Below are 19,317 nucleotides of genomic sequence, written 5' to 3'. Positions count from 1 at the left end.
GCAGGTCACTGCAGCTCAGCTGAGAGCGGGCTGTAATCAGTGATAAAAATTTTAGGTGGCACAGGACCACCTTTGTGAAGCAGTGACCAAAAATATTCCCGTGATTCGGTGCTCAAGTTTCTCCTGGGTCACGCTGGATGAAGACACACCTGCACGGGGTGAGTCTGTACTCGATTACCCTGCAGTCTTTTCTTCTTTTACGAAACACAGTCAGGCCTGGATATTTTTGGACACAATTCTAATATTTCAGCTTTTTACAGTTAACATTTCACATGAGAGACTCTCAGCTTGAATTCAAAGGTCTGAACAAACATATGGCTTTAACTGCTGGAGGGATCACTGAGCACGTCTGCTGTTCAGGAGGTCGAGACGAGTTTCTGTATGAGCTGCTCGACAAGTGAGACTCTGCAGGGAGACACAAAACACGGCGGAAACTGAGATGGTTGATGCTGTTAGCATTTTCCTGAGACAGCTGAGATGGATGATGAGATGACCACAAAGACATGCAGCTAACCACACAGTGAGGAAGTGAAACTGGCTCTTCTCATGCACGTTAGTGCTTATCTGTCCACGGACAGCATTTCACCAACCAGCTGTGGGAGCAGAGGTGCGGCAGTAAAGGTCTCGCCTGCAGATCTCTGATTGGCTGCTAGCTTTCCCAGCACTGGTCATTGTCACTGTGAGCCTCGTCTGCCCTGTTTCAGTCTGTGCTTATTAGAGCTTTGGACCCTAAAACCCCCATTACGTGCACGGTGTCCAGGCTCGAAAGGACAGCGGCCCATTTTTAAAGAGCTAAAAAGTCCACGTTAGCAGGCAGGAGGTCACAGGAGTGTTGCTGTCCTGTGTGGAACTTTGTGCTTCGATTTAAACTCATGTTGAGGTAGAGAATAAGACTGCGGTTTGGAATAAAGTTCGGACCCGCATATTTGAATGTGACCTTTCTGCACCTCAGGGGACCCGGGACTTTTTCTCTACTTGGTGGAACATGTTCCCTCGTTTGGCTCGTAGATGAACCTTCAGGACAAACTGAAGCTCAAAGTTTTTGTCTCCTCGTGAGATACAAATGAAAACATAATTAAATATACAACGAATGGAAAGATTATTAAAAAAATATGCTGTAAAACATCTGGTAACAGTCATATGATCAATAAACATGAAATCAAATGTGCGGTTTGGATGGACTTCAGCGTGTGTGTGTGTGTCTCTTTGCTGCTCAGATTCAGGGTGTGGGTTAGTTTTCTGTGCTCAGCTGCTGTTTTCTGTCTTTTTAGAGGCAAATCCAGAGAAGTTTAACAGCCGCTTCAGGAATAAGATGTTCTACGCAGGGGTGAGTGTCCTCATCCATCTGCTCTGCGGGTTCATTCACACATAAACATGTTTGTAATGTGTGTGTGTGTGTGTGTGTGTGTGTGTGTGTGTTTCAGACAGCCTTCTCAGACTTCCTGAGCGGGAGCTCCAAAGACCTCGCCAAGCACATCAAAGTGGTGGTGAGTTGAGACAGAGACCGAAAAGCGTTGTGCAGAATGAGGAAGAGGCTGTCACCATCAGCTTCCTTTTTATGCATAATTCTGACTGAGCGTTCTTAGAAGCCTTTCATGAATATGTGGTCCAATCATTTCACTTCCACTAAAAAGAGCCTCGCTGCATTCGGTCAGTAAGAGCTCCAGAGCTGTGAGCACAAAGGGAGCTGCCCCAGCCTCCACAGCCCGATAACATCAGTGACTCTCACAAATGTGATGCAACACAAATGCTGCACACAAAAACCAAGAGCATGACCCAGCAGTGACATTTCAAAATCTTCAAGTAAAAGTTTTTTTTTTTTTAACTATGCATTTCCATTTTCAGCTCAACTGTTCAAGCTACACCCATCACACTCCACACACCTGTTCACCTGCTTTACTATAACAGCACTTTGCTGTATTAGCATTTTAGCTGCCACCACGTTGGTTTTTTAGTGCCAGAAGTGACCATATTTGGGTGAGAGAGTTTCAGCCTTCTGCAGCGCATCGCTGTAGTGTAAAACACTCAGAGACGTGCAGTCCTTCATAAATCCCTGATCCTGTTTTCCTTCCCCTCAGTGTGACGGGACAGACCTGACAGCCAAAGTCCAGGACCTGAAGCTACAGTGTCTGCTCTTCCTCAATATCCCCAGGTGCGTTTTCACTCTGCTAAAGGTACAGCTATATAAAGATGCTTCACTAGAAGCATACATACTCACACAAAGGTTTATATATCAGCTCCCTCTGGAATCCAGTGTGTAGGCCTATATTAAATGGAAATGCTGTGTTAAAGTGCCGACTGCCAGTGTGTGTGTTACAGTTTGCTTGGCTTGTCTACCTGCTGCAGGTACTGTGCTGGCACCACACCGTGGGGGAACCCCAGTGAGCATCAGGACTTTGAGCCTCAGCGTCACGACGACGGCTGCATCGAGGTCATCGGCTTCACCATGACATCTCTGGTGAGCTTACAGCTGCGCTCGGCCAGACCACAGACCTACATAAAAGCCCCATCAGACCGCATCAGAGAATGAATTAGACCACATTAAGCCACATCATAGACATCACAGAACTATTTGACAGTCCTCGTTGCCTCTGCTGATTTTCACTGATGTTCTGTCTTCGACAGTTTGGGCACGAAACTTATTAAATGATGTATCTATGAGCTGTGTGTGCTGTTAAACCCTCTGAAATCATGCAGCTCCAAAGCGTCCCTTTCCTTGGCTCAGGTGTAAGTGACTCCAGATGACGTGGCCTGTTGTGTTTGCTCGTTTGTCTGCAGGCCACGCTGCAGGTGGGCGGCCACGGCGAACGTCTCCACCAGTGTAAAGAAGTGACCCTCACCACCTACAAGTCCATCCCCATGCAGGTGGACGGCGAGCCCTGCAAGCTGGCACCATCAGTCATCCACATCAGCCTGCGGAACCAAGCCAACATGGTCCAGAAGGCCAAGAGGAGGATTTCCATGCCCCACCTCAATGAGTACGTCTGTCCCACATTTAAAGACCCAGTTTTATTTTAGTTTTTTTGTAGCTGTCATCACTCTGGTTGCCCTCTTGAAAATTTCCAGCCCTTTCACTGGTCAGTCACCAGTTTCTGTCAGAACTTAAGCAAGCAGTAGTGTCAGTGCCGCTATCCACCTTTCCACCTTGCTGCGGTGTCACAGGTCCTTACCTTTCTTGGTCCTTTGTAAGCAGACAACAAATTTCTTCTTCTGAACAGGAAGTACTCAGCAGCCTGTTGCTCTGGAAGAATAGGCAGTTGAGTCCCACAGGGCTCTAATCTTGGTTCACTTCTACTTATGCTGTAGATAACTAACGTCACACTTCAGTATACTCTTCTTTGCAGATGACACTGTTTTTATACCCCCTTTTTTTTTTTTCTTGCAAGCACTTTTATCAACTGAATAAATCAGATGAATAATGTTCAGGTTTTGTCCTTGAAATGCTATCTTCATTCTTCATGTTTGTGTTTAAATGAGAGCGTGTTTGTGTGCAGTCAGCAGCCCGTTCCAGAGAAGCTGCAGATCAGGGTGAACCGGATCAGCATGGCGGCGTACGAGGCTCTGCATTACGACAAGGACCAGCTGAAGGAGGCCTGTAAGTCTGAAGGACTGGTTTCCTGCACAAGGGCTGTCAAATAACGTTGTTTACTGTGTGTTTATGGCCATGTAATTTTAACCATATATCAAGCACAGGACTTTATTCTGTGCACCTTGATGATGATGATGATGATGATGATGATACTTTATTGATCCCACAATGGGGAAATTACAGTTAACAGAACACCCATCCAAGAAGACAAACAGAACAAACATGGGGAGATAGGTGAACTGTGGCCATGCTGCCCCCCTTCTGGATACGCTGCCATTAAAAAGACAGAAACAATAGTGAAAACATATAAACATAAAGGGATGAGTGAGGAAAAAATCATCTCATACTTTGTATACATTCACACATACACAGTATAAGGTTACAAAAACCTCTGCGACAGAGCAGAAACATATAGCATGGGAGCACTAGGGTGGGGAGGGATGGACAGGGGAGCCAGCGGAGGCAAGGGGGGGGGGGGGGGGGGGGGGGGGGGTCAGGCTACTGTGGAGCTGACTCAAACTCCCTCCTCAGCTAACAGTTCTGATAAGATGTAGAGTTCATCAGCGGCTATAGGTCAGGGAGATCAGTCCAACACAGGTCAGAAGAAGACAGGACGGCGGGGGGGGGCGTAGAGCATCTGTTTACAAACAAGACAATTTGGCTCCCTGGCAGCCTTGGACTGCTGCTTATCAAATTCCTGATTCTAGGACTTGTTTTGGTACAGACTGTACTGATTAAATTGTTGACAGCCTTCAGTCTTTCTGGCTCCTCTCTGTGGAGAAAAATCCAATTCATCCGAATCTTCTTGGTTCGTTCCTTCGCCGTGCAGAAACAGATACATACATCTCCAAGATCTTACCCCTCAGAATCAGCTCCAGATACACAGAGTCTGAGTTTGACTCTGTACCTTCCCGCGTTCCCGTCATAAGCAGCCTTACCAAGGCCAGACAGCTGCCTAGACTTCCTGAATTGCAACGACAAACCAGGTATCTCCCGGTCCAATTCGGAGAAACCCCAGTGTCAATAAGCCAAATGTGTGTGTATTCCATTGACAATACGGCCAGGCACGTCATCTTCCACACCACACAGGAATCCATAACGTAGCCAGCTGGAATGTCAATAAGAGGGAATAGGGTTCTCCTTCCCCCAATCTCCTCATGGTGAAAATTTGTTCAAAACAATGGCGTTGAGAGACCAGCTGACCAGATCCATAATTATAAATTCCAGTTTGGAAGCTGTGTGAAGAGCGGCTCTAAAGCAGGGGGAAAAGGAAGGGCTGGGAGAGAAGAAAAGTGCGACCGTCTCCGCTGAGAGCTGAAGAGAAAAAAAAAACCTTATCTATCTCACATCCACAGGCAGCTTAGAATTACCGGTTATTCTAACATACACGTGTCTGGACTGTGGGAGGAAGCCAGAGAACATACACAGGCACAAAGCAAACATGCAAACTCCACACAGAAAGGCTCCAGCCGGGGATCGGACCAGGAACCTTCTTCCTGTAACACCGGTGTGCTGCCAGTAAAGGACTGAAAGAACTGGTGCCGCCCTTGAACCAGTTATTATTATTGGCCATTGAAGTGCCTGAATGGAAGATTGTTTACACCTGAAGCATGAACCATTGTTTATTTTTATTTAAAGCCAAGAATAGTTATGCCCTTAAAGAATATTTGTAACTTATTCTACCAAGTTTCCTCATCCATTCGTCGCCTAGATCTTTATGTTTCGTATCTACCTGCAGCTACGCCGCTGGGAGTCATCACCGTCCCCGGAGACAGCGATCTGGAGACATGCCGCCTGCTCATCGACCGTCTGCAGGACAACCTGGAGCAGGTAGAGCACAGACTACAGAGTATGGTTATGAGGAGTATTCATTAATCTACTGATTAATATTCAAAAGAAAGCCAAGTCAAAATATTTTTATAGCATTATTCAAATACGACTGCTTTATAGAGGGATCCAAAGAGACATGAAAACATGCTTTGATATGACGCATGCACGATAGAAATATAACAGCAACAATTAGAAGAGAACAGCAAACACTGGAGCTGTTTCCCTGCTCAGATATTTAGTTCACTGATGTAGTGACGGAGTTGCTGCAGCTGCTCGACATCATTGCTTTTATATTAGACTGTAACCAGCTGAGTCGAGCCCCCTGCTGCAAAGTGATGCGTTGCAGATGAGCTGACTCAGCCTGTCTGTGTTTATGAATTAGACAGTAATTATTTGCCATCTGTCTGAGACTTGGACTGCGATTAGAGACAGGTTGCCGCTCACTGGGCAACCTATGCAATCACCTTGCGATTGAAAGTGGTTGCCCAGAGGTTGAGGGTGTTGCATGCTTAACCGCTACTTGCCAAAACCAAATAAATTGAATGCAACCACAGATTTTTCCTACTTGCAAAGAGGTCACCATCTTACTTTGAGTCTGGCGTGACTGAGCCATAAAGCAGTTCTTAGATGGTGATGAAGATAACACCATGTTTTTTGGGGGGGGAAGTACATGACTCTCTTGTTGTAAACTGCAAGAAAAGAGATAAAAAGCCGTCAGTACAAATGATTGCAGAAGCTCCCCGTCCTCCAGCGGCTGCTTCGCGGGGACGTTAAAGCGTGAGTGCACCATCTGTTGGGAGAGGCTGGCTCCTTGGTGTAAAATTAACCAAACATCGCTGTGTATTCAGAATACTCGGGCTGAACTCCAAAGCCAGAGGCTGCAGGACTGTTTGTTGGCCTGTGAAAGACTCTGATGAGGTGATGGGGGCAGGTTATAGGGTGTTGGGGCTTTTATTGGACATGACATTTAAAAGAAGAACTGAAGACACGACCTTCTGTTGTTTCTCTTTCTTAAGACTAAATTTGCACTTGAACAGTTTTTCTCAGCTCCTCCCATGAAGTTAAAAATTGATACTGTGTTGCTGATTAAACACTTCTCTCCCCTTGTAATGCCTGATATGTGCAGGTGGTGGTTTATGAAAAGTTTTCATGCTTCTTCTCTTTTTGCTCTTCCAGGACTGTGATGCAATAAAAGGGGAGTGTCTGTCCTCACAGAAGCTCTCCATGAAGTGGTGCTTCCTCGACTGTAAGTCCACCCCGACACACCTTCGTTCGCACAAAGACCCTGACCCGCCCAAACCCGCTGTCTTTGTCTTTCAGGTACGACAGCGGATCGTTTCTACAGGATCGACCGGGCTCAGGTACGAAACTGCAGAATGCAGATTAGTGCGCTGCAGGGCTGCGTAAAAGAAAAAAGTCCCAGCTGTGAATTATAAGATAATTTGGCACATTTGTTTACTGTGCTCAGGTATTGATACGTTTTTCTTTTAATAAACCTGTTAGAAGGATTGGGTAAATAGACGGGAACTTCTACACTTTGCTTTCTTACTACATGCCTCCTTCACCCACACATTCATACAAGTGCTTTTCTTTCTGTACCCGAGAACTTTTTAACCTGAAGCTCACGCACTGATGGATGCATCGGGGTAACTTGGGGTTCCGTATCTTGCTCAAAGATAGTTTGGCATGCCGGTTGGAGGAGTCGGGGATCGAGCCTTCGACCTTCTGATTAGTAGACGATCCTTTGTCTGTTGCTTCATTGTTTGTAGTTTGTTGATGAAGAACCTGCAGCCAGATGTGTCCTGATGTGTCTTCATTTTTTTCAGGAGCACCTGAACTACGTGACAGAGATCTCTCAAGAGGAGCTCTACATCCTGGACCCGGAGCTGGTCTCAAAGGAGACGGTGGGCACCTCCCCCAGCATGCCTGACCTGGTGGACTCCGAGGAGCACAAGGACCAGCAGTTTGCCTTCCCCTGCTCGCCGTCCTCCCCCACCTCCTCAGCTGTACCCAGGTGAGAGGCAGCGGTACCGCTCGACCATTTCACCCCCGTACAGCTGTTATGAGAGAGGAAATTATCCACAGAGACCAAAGCAGTTTCTGTATCAAGCTATAAACATGTTTATTTCTGCTGGAAAGTTTTACCATGGGCATCTATGGGGACTGACTCACTGTGGTGCCTCTGCTGGACGGCAGAGGAACTGCAGGTGTTGCTTTAGCCCTGAAGTTGATGCTTGGTCACGATAAACATCTCAAAGGCCGAGTGAATGTGAATAAAGCTGCTGTGATTGGAGGTGGAGGAGTCATTATCTGCAGCCATCAGAGATGAAACGAGCTCCCGCTGCTCTTTGAAGTGCTGTTTCCATGGAGCCGCTCATCCCTCTGTTCCCCATCAGGACGACTCCGCCCGCTCGAGTCACAAATCAGAAATCAATCGCAGGGAACGGGAATAAAATCAGCGCTCCGTCTGTGTTTCAGGCCCAGAGACCAGAGGAAGAGGATTTCCAGCGACAGCTCAGTGGCCGATGCTTTGTCTCAGAGTTCCTCTAAGACCAACCTCTGCAGGTAGCAACACACACACACACACACCTGTTTGGAAAAATCCTCCATTAGATGTCTAATTTTACCGAAATAACTCTTTTCAGTAAAATTAGACTGACATGAGGCCTTCATGTGAGTCTGAAGGCCTCAGTCACACAGGCCTCTGGATCGGTCAGCGATCACCTGGAGACCTCGTTAGGGAAGCAGGGGTATTCCACAACCAGTTGGTGAGTGGTTGCTGGAGGTCTGCACTGCAAACCGTGTGACTGCTCTGGTTGCCGGCACGTTGCTGCAGCCGCCCGCTGTTTGCAGTGAAAAGCATACGACAGAGTCAGACCCCCAAAGCTCAACAATGATTCAGACGTCTCGATTCTAAAGCAGAAACCAAGAAATATTTGATATTTATGAAAACAGTGGTGCAGTTTATTTCCTGTCAGTGATCTAATGAGCTCTAATTATAAATTCAGATTCAGAAGAACTTCATTAATCCCTGCTTTGTCCTGTTATCAGTGTGTTGTCTGCTTTTTTCACAGCAGTTTGGAGCCCACGTGTTTGCATTTATCAGACTTCATATAAAATATGGATGTAGCCTGCAGTCTTCCTGATGTCCAGCAGGGGCCAACACCTCTGGCCTGATTGTATGGCAGCCTATGAGAAAATGAGGCTCCTGCTCAGGAAACTCTGTCCTGATGAGTTTCTGGTCTCAGTCTCTGCCTTCAGGTGTGACTGAATAAAATATGAAGTTCATTTTGCGAGTCAGAAAGGAGCAGGAAGCAGATGAGGATTTAGGGCGGGGCTTCCTGTCATGGATGACCCTGCAGCATCCCTCAGTTTCTCATTTACATATACATCCATCTTTTATTAAGTCTCTAGTGACATTAATACATCAAATTTGTACATCTTTTGGAGCATGAAGGCTTTGATGCTGTTGGTTGGTGCCGATCACGGCCGTAGTTTATGGTAGAGTTGTGTCCCCACCTTTAAAGTGCTATTTGTAGACCTTTTCAACGTTTGCAGAGCAGACAGATGTCTGTCAGTCAGACTCGCTGAAAGTCTGAAGGTTTCTTTCTTCATCAAACCTTTGATGAAAGTTGGTGCTTCGTTAAGACCAGTGTTAATAATGACAGCAAATTTTGATTTAGTTTTAGTCATAATTTAGTCATCTGAATAGTTTTAGTTTTAGTCGACGAAATTATCCTAAGAATATAGTCGACTAAATCTACAGTTGATTTAGTCGACTAAAATATAAAGGGTGTAAAATGTAAATGCTTTTTCTGCAGTTCCCTTGAATTAGTCATTATACACACTTACACAAAATTAAACATTTATTAAAAGTTATGGAATATTATTAATAATATTAACATTAGCGTTTCAGCTGCTTCCCACACACCTGATCATTAACACCACCTTACTGAGATAATCCGAGTGTTTTACAGCAGGACGCTCTGAAAGGTACAGGGCAGTGTTCAGGACTAAGATTATAAAGGCTAATCCACCGTGGTGTGGAGATTTTCTCTAAACACAAACTGGGAAAAACACTTTACCATGCATGACATTAAAATGCTGACCTTTGCATGGAGATCTGGGTGACTGGTTTGCAGATGTCCTTTAAGATTTGTCGTGTTTTGACCCGAGATAGTCGCCCCACATGGTTTACACATCGTGTTGTTTGTCACAGTCAAAGGACAAATGTGTCCATACATCGGCTCTTCTCTTTCTCCCTGCTGACATTGGTTACATCACTTAGTTCTATCGGAAGAACGACCAATCACAGGCTAGTTTGGTCTTCCCGGGTTTAGAGCAAATTTGTGCAACTGTGCGTTTGATTGGATGTTTTCCTCACTTGTCCCGCCCTGTCACAAAATTAAATCAGTTCTGATTGGATTTTTTCCCCAACAAGCATTTTCGTCTTGTTTTCATTCGTTGACAAAAGTGTCAATTAATTTCGTTATTGTTTTTATCCTTTTAGGTAGTTTTTATTTAGTTATCGTCATGAAAAAAAGGGTCGTCGACGAAAACTATGACAAAAATATTTCGTCAACGAAATTAACACTGGTTAAGATGTACAAATTTCTCGGATTACACACGACACCTGTCCAGCTGTACCATGTGACCGGCGTCTGGGCGCGGCCTGGTGTCGATGTCCAGACATCAACACCAGGCCGGTCCGATCTGTTTTCCACATGCTAGCACACACCTGTCAGAGTGCCTCTGACTCACCTGTCACCTGTCCATGTTGTCTGTGATTGAAGGCGAGGAGCAAAGATTATCAATGTGCATCGCTCCAACACGGCTGCGGCTGATTTCAGACCCATCATTAGGTATGACTCCATTCTGTTTCCTGTCTGCTGTTTCTCTGAAAATCTTCATCATACACACACACACACACACACACACACACACACACACACACACACACACACACACCCCTGCTGGACTCCGTTCAGAGGCAGCAGGTCAGCCTGTAAGCTGAAGGTGGTTTCAGAGCATACCTGCTAACATTTAGGCTCCTAGTTTTTCCCAGAATATCTGAAAACCTTTTGGGGTTTTTTTGTTTTGTTGCACATGTGACCGCAGATCATATTTAAAAGATAAACACCATCATGATCGCCGCTCGTCTGTGAAGTCCTGCTGCAAAGCATCGAGCTTCAAACCAGACGTGACAGTGAGAGGTTCCTCTGACTGAGAGGTTTAGCCGATAAGAATACCTCAGATCATCCTGCTTTCTGATGCTAGTAAGGTACAAAGTGAGTGACAATAATCAGGGTCCTTCTGCACCCCACTGAGTCGCCCCCTGCTGGACATTTAACAGAATGCAGGTTTAAGAACTCAGCCAGAAACGATGTCCATCTTTAATATAGAGTCTATGGACTGAGCTTGCTTGGACCTCCTGCTTTGGTGGCTGTGGAGCTCTTGGAGGGATTGTGGGAATGCAGAGGCTACAGAGGTGCACTTGCATGCAGCTATCCAGGAAGCCTCCACAGCCTGAGAGTAATTTTATTGTTTTTAACTCTCAGGTTCAGCCCACATCACCAAATGAGACAATTATTTTTAACACTGCTCCCTGGTGGAGACGCTCTCACGCTGGCAATTACATTCAATCTGTTTGTGATAATACGGTGATGAACCACAAATCCGTTGCTGTGTACGTACACAGAAATTCCTCCACAAATAGGATGGCAGTTTAACTGGTGCTGAGTTGAGTCCCCTGTTGCAAAAAAGACGTGTTGCAGACAAGTTGCAGACTGACTCAGAATGATGGCAACATGTTGGCAATCTGTCTGCGTTTATTGATTATGCAGCAGTTATTTGTGATCTTTTTCCAGTCTGTCCAGTCAGAAAACCTCTGGGCAACTTGTAGGTTACCAGAACTACTTGCAGTCAGTTACTGATTGTGAAAAAATTCAGTGCAATCACGTGCAACTACGGATTTTATTTTATTTTTCCGAGTCACAAGGAGGTTGCATCTATTTCAGCAAATAACTGACAGATTGTGTTTTGACAGATTAGCTGAAACTGTGCGAGGCAGGTGGTGTAGTGCTTTATGCCTTCACCTCACGAGAGAAAGATCCCCCGTTTGATCCCAGGAGGAAACACAAAATCTGCCAAATCAGACACGCGAAGTGACAAGGAAGCAGCAGGAAGTAGCTTTTTATATAAGTGTGTGTGTGTGTGTGTGTGTGTGTGTGTGTGTGTGTGTGTGTGTGTGTGTGTGTGTGTGTGTGTGTGTGTGTGTGTGTGTGAGAGAGATTCATAATAAAGTTTTAAGTCAAAGTTTTTAAGTTTCCTCAGAGAAACAGGGAAACGGGCGCGTGCTGGGAGATGGTCATAAAATGTGGGAGCGACCTGGGTAAAATGTTGGCAGGTCTGTTTCACTTCCACCTGCAGGCAGATCCCTCAGGAGGTCTCAGTGTGGATGAGACGGGGCTGCTTTCAGAATTACAAAGTGTTGCTCTTCAAATTTCCTCAGCTGACAGAAACATTTACCACAAAGCTGTTTCCATCAAATCTGACAGCAGTTAAAACCAAAAACTGATCGTGTGGAGATTTTTCAGGAACACGTCCTGAAGATCCCGATCACCCAGTCCACCTCTTACTGGGCTGATTTAAGCTGCTGTATCAGATGATAATATGATGATCTCCTCTCTTCTCTCATGCACAGACCTCCTGCTGCTACCTCACGCAACCCTGAAAAAGGTAAAAATTCTTCTTCTCCTCCTTCTTCTTCTCCTTCTTCTCCTTCTTCTTCTCCTTCTTCTTCTTCTCCTTCTTCTCCTTCTTCTCCTTCTCCTTCTTCTTCTTCTCCTTCTTCTTCTCCTTCTTCTCCTTCTCCTTCTTCTTCTTCTCCTTCTTCTTCTCCTTCTTCTTCTCCTTCTTCTTCTTCTCCTTCTTCTCCTTCTTCTCCTTCTCCTTCTTCTTCTTCTTCTTCTTCTTCTCCTCCTTCTTCTTCTCCTTCTTCTCCTTCTTCTCCTTCTCCTTCTTCTTCTTCTCCTTCTTCTTCTCCTTCTTCTCCTTCTTCTTCTCCTTCTTCTTCTTCTCCTTCTTCTCCTTCTTCTTCTCCTTCTTCTTCTTCTCCTCCTCCTGAACCTCCTCCTCCTCCTTCTCCTCCTTCTCCTCCTCCTCCTCCTGAACCTCCTCCTCCTTTGTACCCATAATACAAAGCGCCTTGAGGTGACAGTTTGTTGTGATTTGGCGCTATATAAATAAAATTGAATTGAATTGAACCTCCTTCTCTTCCTCCTCCTTGTGAGGTCAGTGTCAGTTACAGAGTTGTCCACCAGAGGGAGCTCAACCTCTTTGTTTCTCCTTCAGATGCAGAACTGATCAGCTGCATCAAGAATGAAAGCCTGGACAGGGTGAGTGTGGAAGTAATGATTATTTCAGGAAACGAGGGGGGAAGAACTTAAACTTCATGTTACCTCGTTTCTCTGACAGCTGCAGGTTCTAGTTTGAGTTCATGTGGATTTACATGATGAGGAGAAAGATGAAGATGTATTTTGTTTCCTTATTTAACAGATTCTCTCAGGAAAATTCAATGTGTAAACACACAAAATGGGGAATTTTACGTTTTCCGATCGTTTGTCTTACATTTAACCTGTTGAAAGTAAAATGAAATATTTAAAAAGTAAAAGTTCTTCCACCTCTGATGTGTTTGGTTATGTTGTGACTTTTGTTGTGCAGCTCAGAGAGCTCCACCAGCAGGGGGCGGACCTCCTGCTGCAGGACAAAGACGGCTGCACGCTGCTGCATCACGCCGTGGAGGCCGGCTGCAAAGACATCGTCAAGTACCTCATCGACAACGGTGAGCGAGTCGTGGAGCCGTTTGCATTAAAAACATAAAAAAACAGGAAAGAGATCATCCCGAAGAACTCGCATTTATAACACCACGGGGCGACGGCGAGTCACATCAGGGCAGCAGCCAGTCAGCAGGTTCACCGTGGAGGACACTAAAACTGTTTCTCCTCATCCAGGAAGCATAAAGCTACAGGCACACCGGGAGGCCGCGGCACGGCTACGTGCAACAAACCTGCAATGCCATTGCCTTTGAAATGTTGCTTTGACAACAGCAATCAAGTCTGCAACCACTTGCAGTCAGTTGCCATCTTCATCACGATGGTGATAGAATGACAGTAAGATGGAGTCAGTCTGCTGTCGCTTTATGACTGAATGTTGGCTATTCCACGCAGCCCGTTTGGAGTAACACAGTGATTCACTGTGAGTGCAACATCCTGACCTCTGGGCAAAATTCATTCAAAAATGTCATCTCCAGGCAACCAGCAATGAGGTTTTATTTTCACTTCCACACTGAGGGTAACTCGTGTGACTGAGTTTGTCCCTGTGGTGGAGAAACTTCAGCCCGACCCGTTCCGCTCTCACACCGAGCGCTTCCGGTGTCCACGGCTACGATCTTTTATCCTCAGGTTGTCCTGAGTCGACTTACTTCAGGCTGTAGAGAAACGTCGTCCTCAGCCTTGGATAACAGCTAAGACTGAGCGGTCCTCTCACTCCTTCCTCATCTCCACCCAGTTCAGAGAGAAACTCAGATTTCAGGGAGTTTGCAGCAGCATGGAGCCCGTTTCTCCCATCATCCACCAAAACCAGTCACACCTGGCCTTAGAGAAACATTTCAGTGACTTCTCATCTCTGAGCTCAGTCGTGTTTCTTCCATCCGAGAAACTTCGCAAAAATCAAACCTTTACCGTCACACTTTAATCTTCTGCCGTCTAGATTATTCGGACTCACTCTGTCTTTCTTCCCTTCACTGGCTTCCAGTGAAATTCAGAATTCATTTTAAAGTTGTATTAATTGCACAGAAAGGCCCGCGTGGTTCCTGCATATACATCAGACCTGCAGTCAGCTTCTCTGATCATCTGATCAGGACCGGAGGCGACCACGCCGTGAGGCTGTAGTGCCCAAACAGCCTTCCTCAGCCCAAGAATCATGAGCTGGGTTTGTTTTCCTCCTCCTCCTCATTCTGTCCTCGACTTCCCAGCAGCAGGTGAACATACAGGCTCCACATGAAACCGCTCCGAGGCCTCTTAATCACGTTAGAGGTGATTGATTAGTCTGAACTTTCTCCTCTGGAGCTGCACAACATTTCACCTCAGTCTGCCAGGCAGAACCGGAGACCCGACATGGGAACCTGAACTGAGTGTTGGTGTTTTATACAACTAAACTTGTCTTTTTAAAGCAGGAAGCAACACAAAAACAACTATAAATATTACAGTAATCATAACACGTAAGTCATTAAACTTTATTTACAAATGATTACAAATAAAATCTGTAAGATTATCTGAATTTAAAAAGCAGGATTATAATTTGTGAGATCTGCACCACATTTCATAAAAGCATCACAAAAGTCTGAGCTGGGACTTCCTGCTGAGCGTACGGAGGCCTGTAGGGGTCTCACTGTACATGTTCAGCAGTTCAGGCTTGTGATTGGACAGATCCGAGCCAATCAGGAGCTTATTCTGTCGTTTGGTCCAGCTCCCGTCAGGCGTCATTTTCATGTCACGATGTGATGAAAGCATCGGGACTCAGATCATATAAATGTTAGAAACAGGAAACGAACATCAATCCACTCGGATTCTGACCAATCACAAACGAGCTGCAGCTCCTGCCTTTTCCGTAGTGACATACTGTGGTGTTGTGTTGTTGTGCGCTGCGGCTCAGGGCTGCCACGTTAAAGTAATCTTAATGTAAATGTTTTAGGCTCACTCTGGTTGTCTCGTTGCTTTCAGTGCCCGCATCTCACCTGGATGTCACAGAGAAAGAGACGTGAGTCAGCTCCTCTCCTCGTTTTGTTTCACTCTGATTCCTCTCCACACGAGCTCGATGGCTTCATTTTGTTACTGTGCATTTCAGAGGGGAGACGGCGCTCCATAAAGCTGCCACTTCCTGTCAGAGGAGCATCTGTAAGTACCTGGTGGAAGCTGGGGCGTCGCTCATGAAGACAGATCTCCAGGTAAAGCAGTGCTCTCCTCTAACCCTGAGGGATACCTCAGGTCCATCCTTCCACTGAGAGCGTTTAGTCTTTTATTTTGAAAATGTAAAGCCTTGCGCTATTCCAGTGTCTGACTTCCTGCCCTCCTCACCTGCTCTAGCAAAAACAGGTTTGGTGTGTATTACCAGTGTTCGGCTCCTTCAGTCAGCTGAAGCATGGAGGTCATTTCTAGGATCTGAGGAGTCCATCATGTGACTCCTGGAGGAAAATCTTTAAACAAGCTGCTGACCTAAAATGAAGATGCAGCTGCTCCACATCCAATTTCTCACTTTTTTATTTCCAGAAACAAATTTCAGTGATCATCATGGGGAATGTGAGCCCTGTAATCTTCTGGGTTTACAGGTGTCACTGTGGGCACTCGAACCGGTGGCACCGGCAGCTGGTGAAGAGTCTCCATTGAAAAGGGTGCAATGCAAAGAAAAACCACTAGTGGGCTCGACTCTATGAGCCTTACAAAACAAGAAGTAGCCAACAACCTTTGCATAAATCACAGCAAGCAAGAAAATCAACTTTGTCAGGTTCAAAAATAAGAAAATAAAATAAACACCTACATGAGCAGCTGCAAGAGGCAGCCAGTCAGCACAGCGCCTCCTGCAGGGCTGAGTGAACATCAGCTTTAACCACGAGCACCAGTTTAATTATCTGCCACAATTTTAGCTAAATTAAAGCATGCTTTAATGTCCGCCTGTTGATGTGATTCTCTAACATGTTGTGTTTGCAGTGTTGGTACATTAAGCTTTGGAACTAAACAACAAGATGTGTGTAAGCCAGCCTGGCCTTCATCATTTGTGCGTTTGCATGGTCTGTTTGTAGTGCAGGGTAAGAAAAGAAATGGGTGAATCTCGAGTGTGTGTGTGTGTGTGTGTGTGTGTGTGTGTGTGTGTGTGTGTGTGTGTGTGTGTGTGTGTGTGTGTGTGTGTGGTTTTAAAGTGCAGATTTCTGCTCTGCTTGTGAATGAGGCCCAGTGTCCAAAGTGAACATCAGTTCCTGGAAAAGGGAGAATAGCCGGTCATCAGAGCTTGTGCCAGAGCTCGGAGGGCTCCAAATACTGAACTTCACCTAATAAAGGCAGACGCACACTTATGTGATCGTGATGGGAACAAATACACCAGTGAAAAGATTTGAAGTGCATCTTTTTATGCTCATTTTGCAGCTTCATGTATCCATGTAGTTTCTCTTTGGTGAAATCTGCTGTAATTAAAACAAAGTGACTTCTTAAGAGCTCTCTGGCTGTAATTTAGTGCTCGTGGACACAAAGTTTGTGTGATCAGTCGAGCTTCAGCGAAACATTTTATGAGCTGCTCGAAGCCGTTTTGTGTGTCGTTCTCAGGCGCGGTGACGGCCACCAGCCGGAGCCGAGCCACCGCACTTTAAATGGATCTCCAGCAGTATTTGACCCACTTCTATAAAGTGATTAATGTTGTGTGTCACTGAGAAACGAAGCGCCGCGGGATCCCCCGGCCTCGCTCCGGTGCATACAAAAGGCCGCGGCTCACCGTCGCCATGGTGAAGCCAGTGGTAACAGGAAGCAGCCCATAATCTGAGTTTCTTTTTTCTTCTCCTCTCCAGAAGAGGAAAAGAGTTCATGTGTTATTTAGTGTCTAATGTTGGTACGAAGCCGAGAGTCACCGAGCAGGCTTCACTCCCTTCATTTCTCACAGTCATCTCTCTGCAGCGCAGCTTCACATCATCTCAGATCCAGACTGTTGGTCCTTTATTACAAACTCAAACACTGATGTTCACAACACACTTCATCACAGTAATAACACTTAAGCACCACAGCTGCAGTTCCTCTGCCGTCCAGCAGAGGCGCCACAGTGAGTCAGTCCCCATAGACGCCCATGTTAAAACTTTCAAGCAGATATAAACATGTTTACAGGCTGATACAGAAACTGTTTTGGTCTCTGTGGCTAAGTTCCTCCTTCATAACAGCTGTATGAGGGAGGATGTTAACTCACCTGTTTAAATAAACTTTGCATTATTAGGGGCGTGGCCTCTTTGTCTGACAGGTGGTCACAGGCGGTTGTAGCTGCTAGCAGTCTGCTAGGCTTCACCTCAGCTTGCTGGAGTCCCTGAACTGGACCTCTGGACCCTGTTTGAGCTGTTGAGCAGTTTCTGGGGAGCGACTCGTTTTTAGAGGCAGGCTCAGCTGAGCACTAGAGGAACTCTGGGTTTTGGTACCCCAGTGCTCAGTGGTGACTTTGTTTTTGGGCCCTGGAGGTTACTGCTCGGTAGTGACCCAAAACAGAGCTAAAAGTGAAAGAAGACTGGCCTCAGGTTCAACATTTCTAACATGTTTTCCAAACCGGCAGCGAGTGCAGGTTTAACCATCCCGTCTGCATTCTTTCAGCTCTGCTCGTCTCTTTCAGGGTGAGACTCCCAGACAGCACGCTGCCAAGGCCGACGACCAGGAGCTGGCTGAGTATCTGAAGAGAGAGGACCAGGAGACAACCGTTTGACCTCCCAAACAAGCTGTCTGTGTTTAGGCCTTTCATGTAACTACTCCTGTCCCCGTCGTATTAATCTGCATCCTCTGAAGAGGGACGGCCAGCTCCACAGACTGAATGTAGACAGCAACATATCAGATAGTGCTTCTTCTCTGCTGTTCGGGGGCAGGAGGGTCCATTAAAAAAAATGGATCACTGTGTGTCTCTTTTATCCAAACTGCTCCGTCTGAGCGGAGGTGAGGCTTTGCTGTGGATAAAGGCCCGAAAAGCCTCCGCCCTGCGGCCGAGTCCAAACTAAACAACGTAAAAGCTTCTGGACACTAAAACTAGTTTTTATTTTCAGGCCACAAAGACTCTCAGATCTTGTTCAAACTGCATTTTGAATACGTCTTTATCGACTGAACGTTAGCGCTCTGACCTCTTTGTGACTGCGAACAGTGACGGCTCTCATCCGTCTGCAGCTGAATGCTTTCGCCTCATCGCAGGACGGCTGCAAACGTGTCTTCTTTAAGCTTTTAGTGACATTATGGATGTATTTGTTTACTGGAGAGAAATAAGTGTTGGGATATTTAACTTAGGCACACACAGATTTAGCTATTTATGAAGTCTTTGTAGAGATTTAACACATTTTGCTTGTGATCAAACAGAATTTTAGAGATTCAGTCAACATATGAGCATTTTTTTGTAATTTGTCGTTCCATAACTGTAAAGCTCGTGGCTGCCAGCAGGATGCTTTTTGTGATGTGTGTAAATAGCTGAGGTGCCCGGTAGTCGTGTCAGTGTTGGAAACTTTAAGCTGAAGCCAGATTCTGCCAAAGCAGTCAAACCTGTATGATTAATAATCACCTTTAGATAGCAGTCAGGATGAAATGATGCTGTATGACATTCAAGTAATAACTTTGGTTTTATCATTTCTGAGTGACCTGCAATAAAGCATGTCAGCAACGCTTTCCATGTGGAACTCTTATTTTGATTCAGTGCGATAAAACACAAACTTCGGGGGAGCTGCGATCCAGTTTTACTCAACAAAAACAAAATGTCGTGGTATGTGACACGTGCGTGTGGATTAACTCTGCTTACCTACTCTCAGAGGTGGGCATGGCTGCCCAAAGGGTCCTGCTGGTGCACCTGTTTCCCATCAGCACTCACCTGCACTTGTTAACTCCGCCTCCTCCACTCAGTGTGTCAGGCTACCTAGCTGTTGGATGTTTTGCTACTTGTCTGCTAATTTTACCTGCGTACTCACCTGGCCTGTCCTCTGGTGTCGGCATCCCCGCTGAGGGAAACCTCCCTGTGAGTTTGTGGAGAGCAGAGAGCACTCACCTGTCTCAAAATCCCAAATCCTGAGAAAAGACAACCTGAAATGCTTTAAACAAAACTCAAGTTTCCAACTTTTTCCAGCCACA

The 19,317-nt window shown here is 45.9% G+C and overlaps 1 protein-coding gene across 2 annotated transcripts in view; it reads left to right on the top strand.

Annotated features, from left to right (window-relative positions):
* dgkzb (diacylglycerol kinase, zeta b) overlaps positions 1 to 18,858 on the top strand; it is a 49,300-nt gene extending 30,442 nt beyond the window's left edge. For both annotated transcript variants that reach the window (XM_030731556.1, XM_030731555.1), the window contains 18 exons: positions 1,272 to 1,327; positions 1,425 to 1,487; positions 2,079 to 2,152; positions 2,347 to 2,458; positions 2,779 to 2,978; positions 3,495 to 3,595; positions 5,328 to 5,419; positions 6,596 to 6,665; positions 6,740 to 6,780; positions 7,246 to 7,433; positions 7,898 to 7,984; positions 10,213 to 10,281; positions 12,123 to 12,157; positions 12,773 to 12,816; positions 13,142 to 13,262; positions 15,202 to 15,238; positions 15,326 to 15,425; positions 17,834 to 18,858. In XM_030731556.1, coding sequence (XP_030587416.1) covers positions 1,272 to 1,327; positions 1,425 to 1,487; positions 2,079 to 2,152; positions 2,347 to 2,458; positions 2,779 to 2,978; positions 3,495 to 3,595; positions 5,328 to 5,419; positions 6,596 to 6,665; positions 6,740 to 6,780; positions 7,246 to 7,433; positions 7,898 to 7,984; positions 10,213 to 10,281; positions 12,123 to 12,157; positions 12,773 to 12,816; positions 13,142 to 13,262; positions 15,202 to 15,238; positions 15,326 to 15,425; positions 17,834 to 17,923 — 1,580 coding nt within the window. In that variant the 3' untranslated portion in view covers positions 17,924 to 18,858. The remainder of the gene's footprint in view (positions 1 to 1,271; positions 1,328 to 1,424; positions 1,488 to 2,078; positions 2,153 to 2,346; positions 2,459 to 2,778; positions 2,979 to 3,494; positions 3,596 to 5,327; positions 5,420 to 6,595; positions 6,666 to 6,739; positions 6,781 to 7,245; positions 7,434 to 7,897; positions 7,985 to 10,212; positions 10,282 to 12,122; positions 12,158 to 12,772; positions 12,817 to 13,141; positions 13,263 to 15,201; positions 15,239 to 15,325; positions 15,426 to 17,833) is intronic.
* Positions 18,859 to 19,317: the final 459 nt, after the last annotated feature.

The sequence above is a fragment of the Archocentrus centrarchus genome, chromosome 6 (assembly GCF_007364275.1).
Source record: "Archocentrus centrarchus isolate MPI-CPG fArcCen1 chromosome 6, fArcCen1, whole genome shotgun sequence".
NCBI classification, from domain to species: Eukaryota; Metazoa; Chordata; class Actinopteri; order Cichliformes; family Cichlidae; genus Archocentrus; species Archocentrus centrarchus.
The sequence above is the reverse complement of the archived record's forward strand: the minus strand, read 5'-3'. Positions and strand labels throughout refer to the sequence as shown.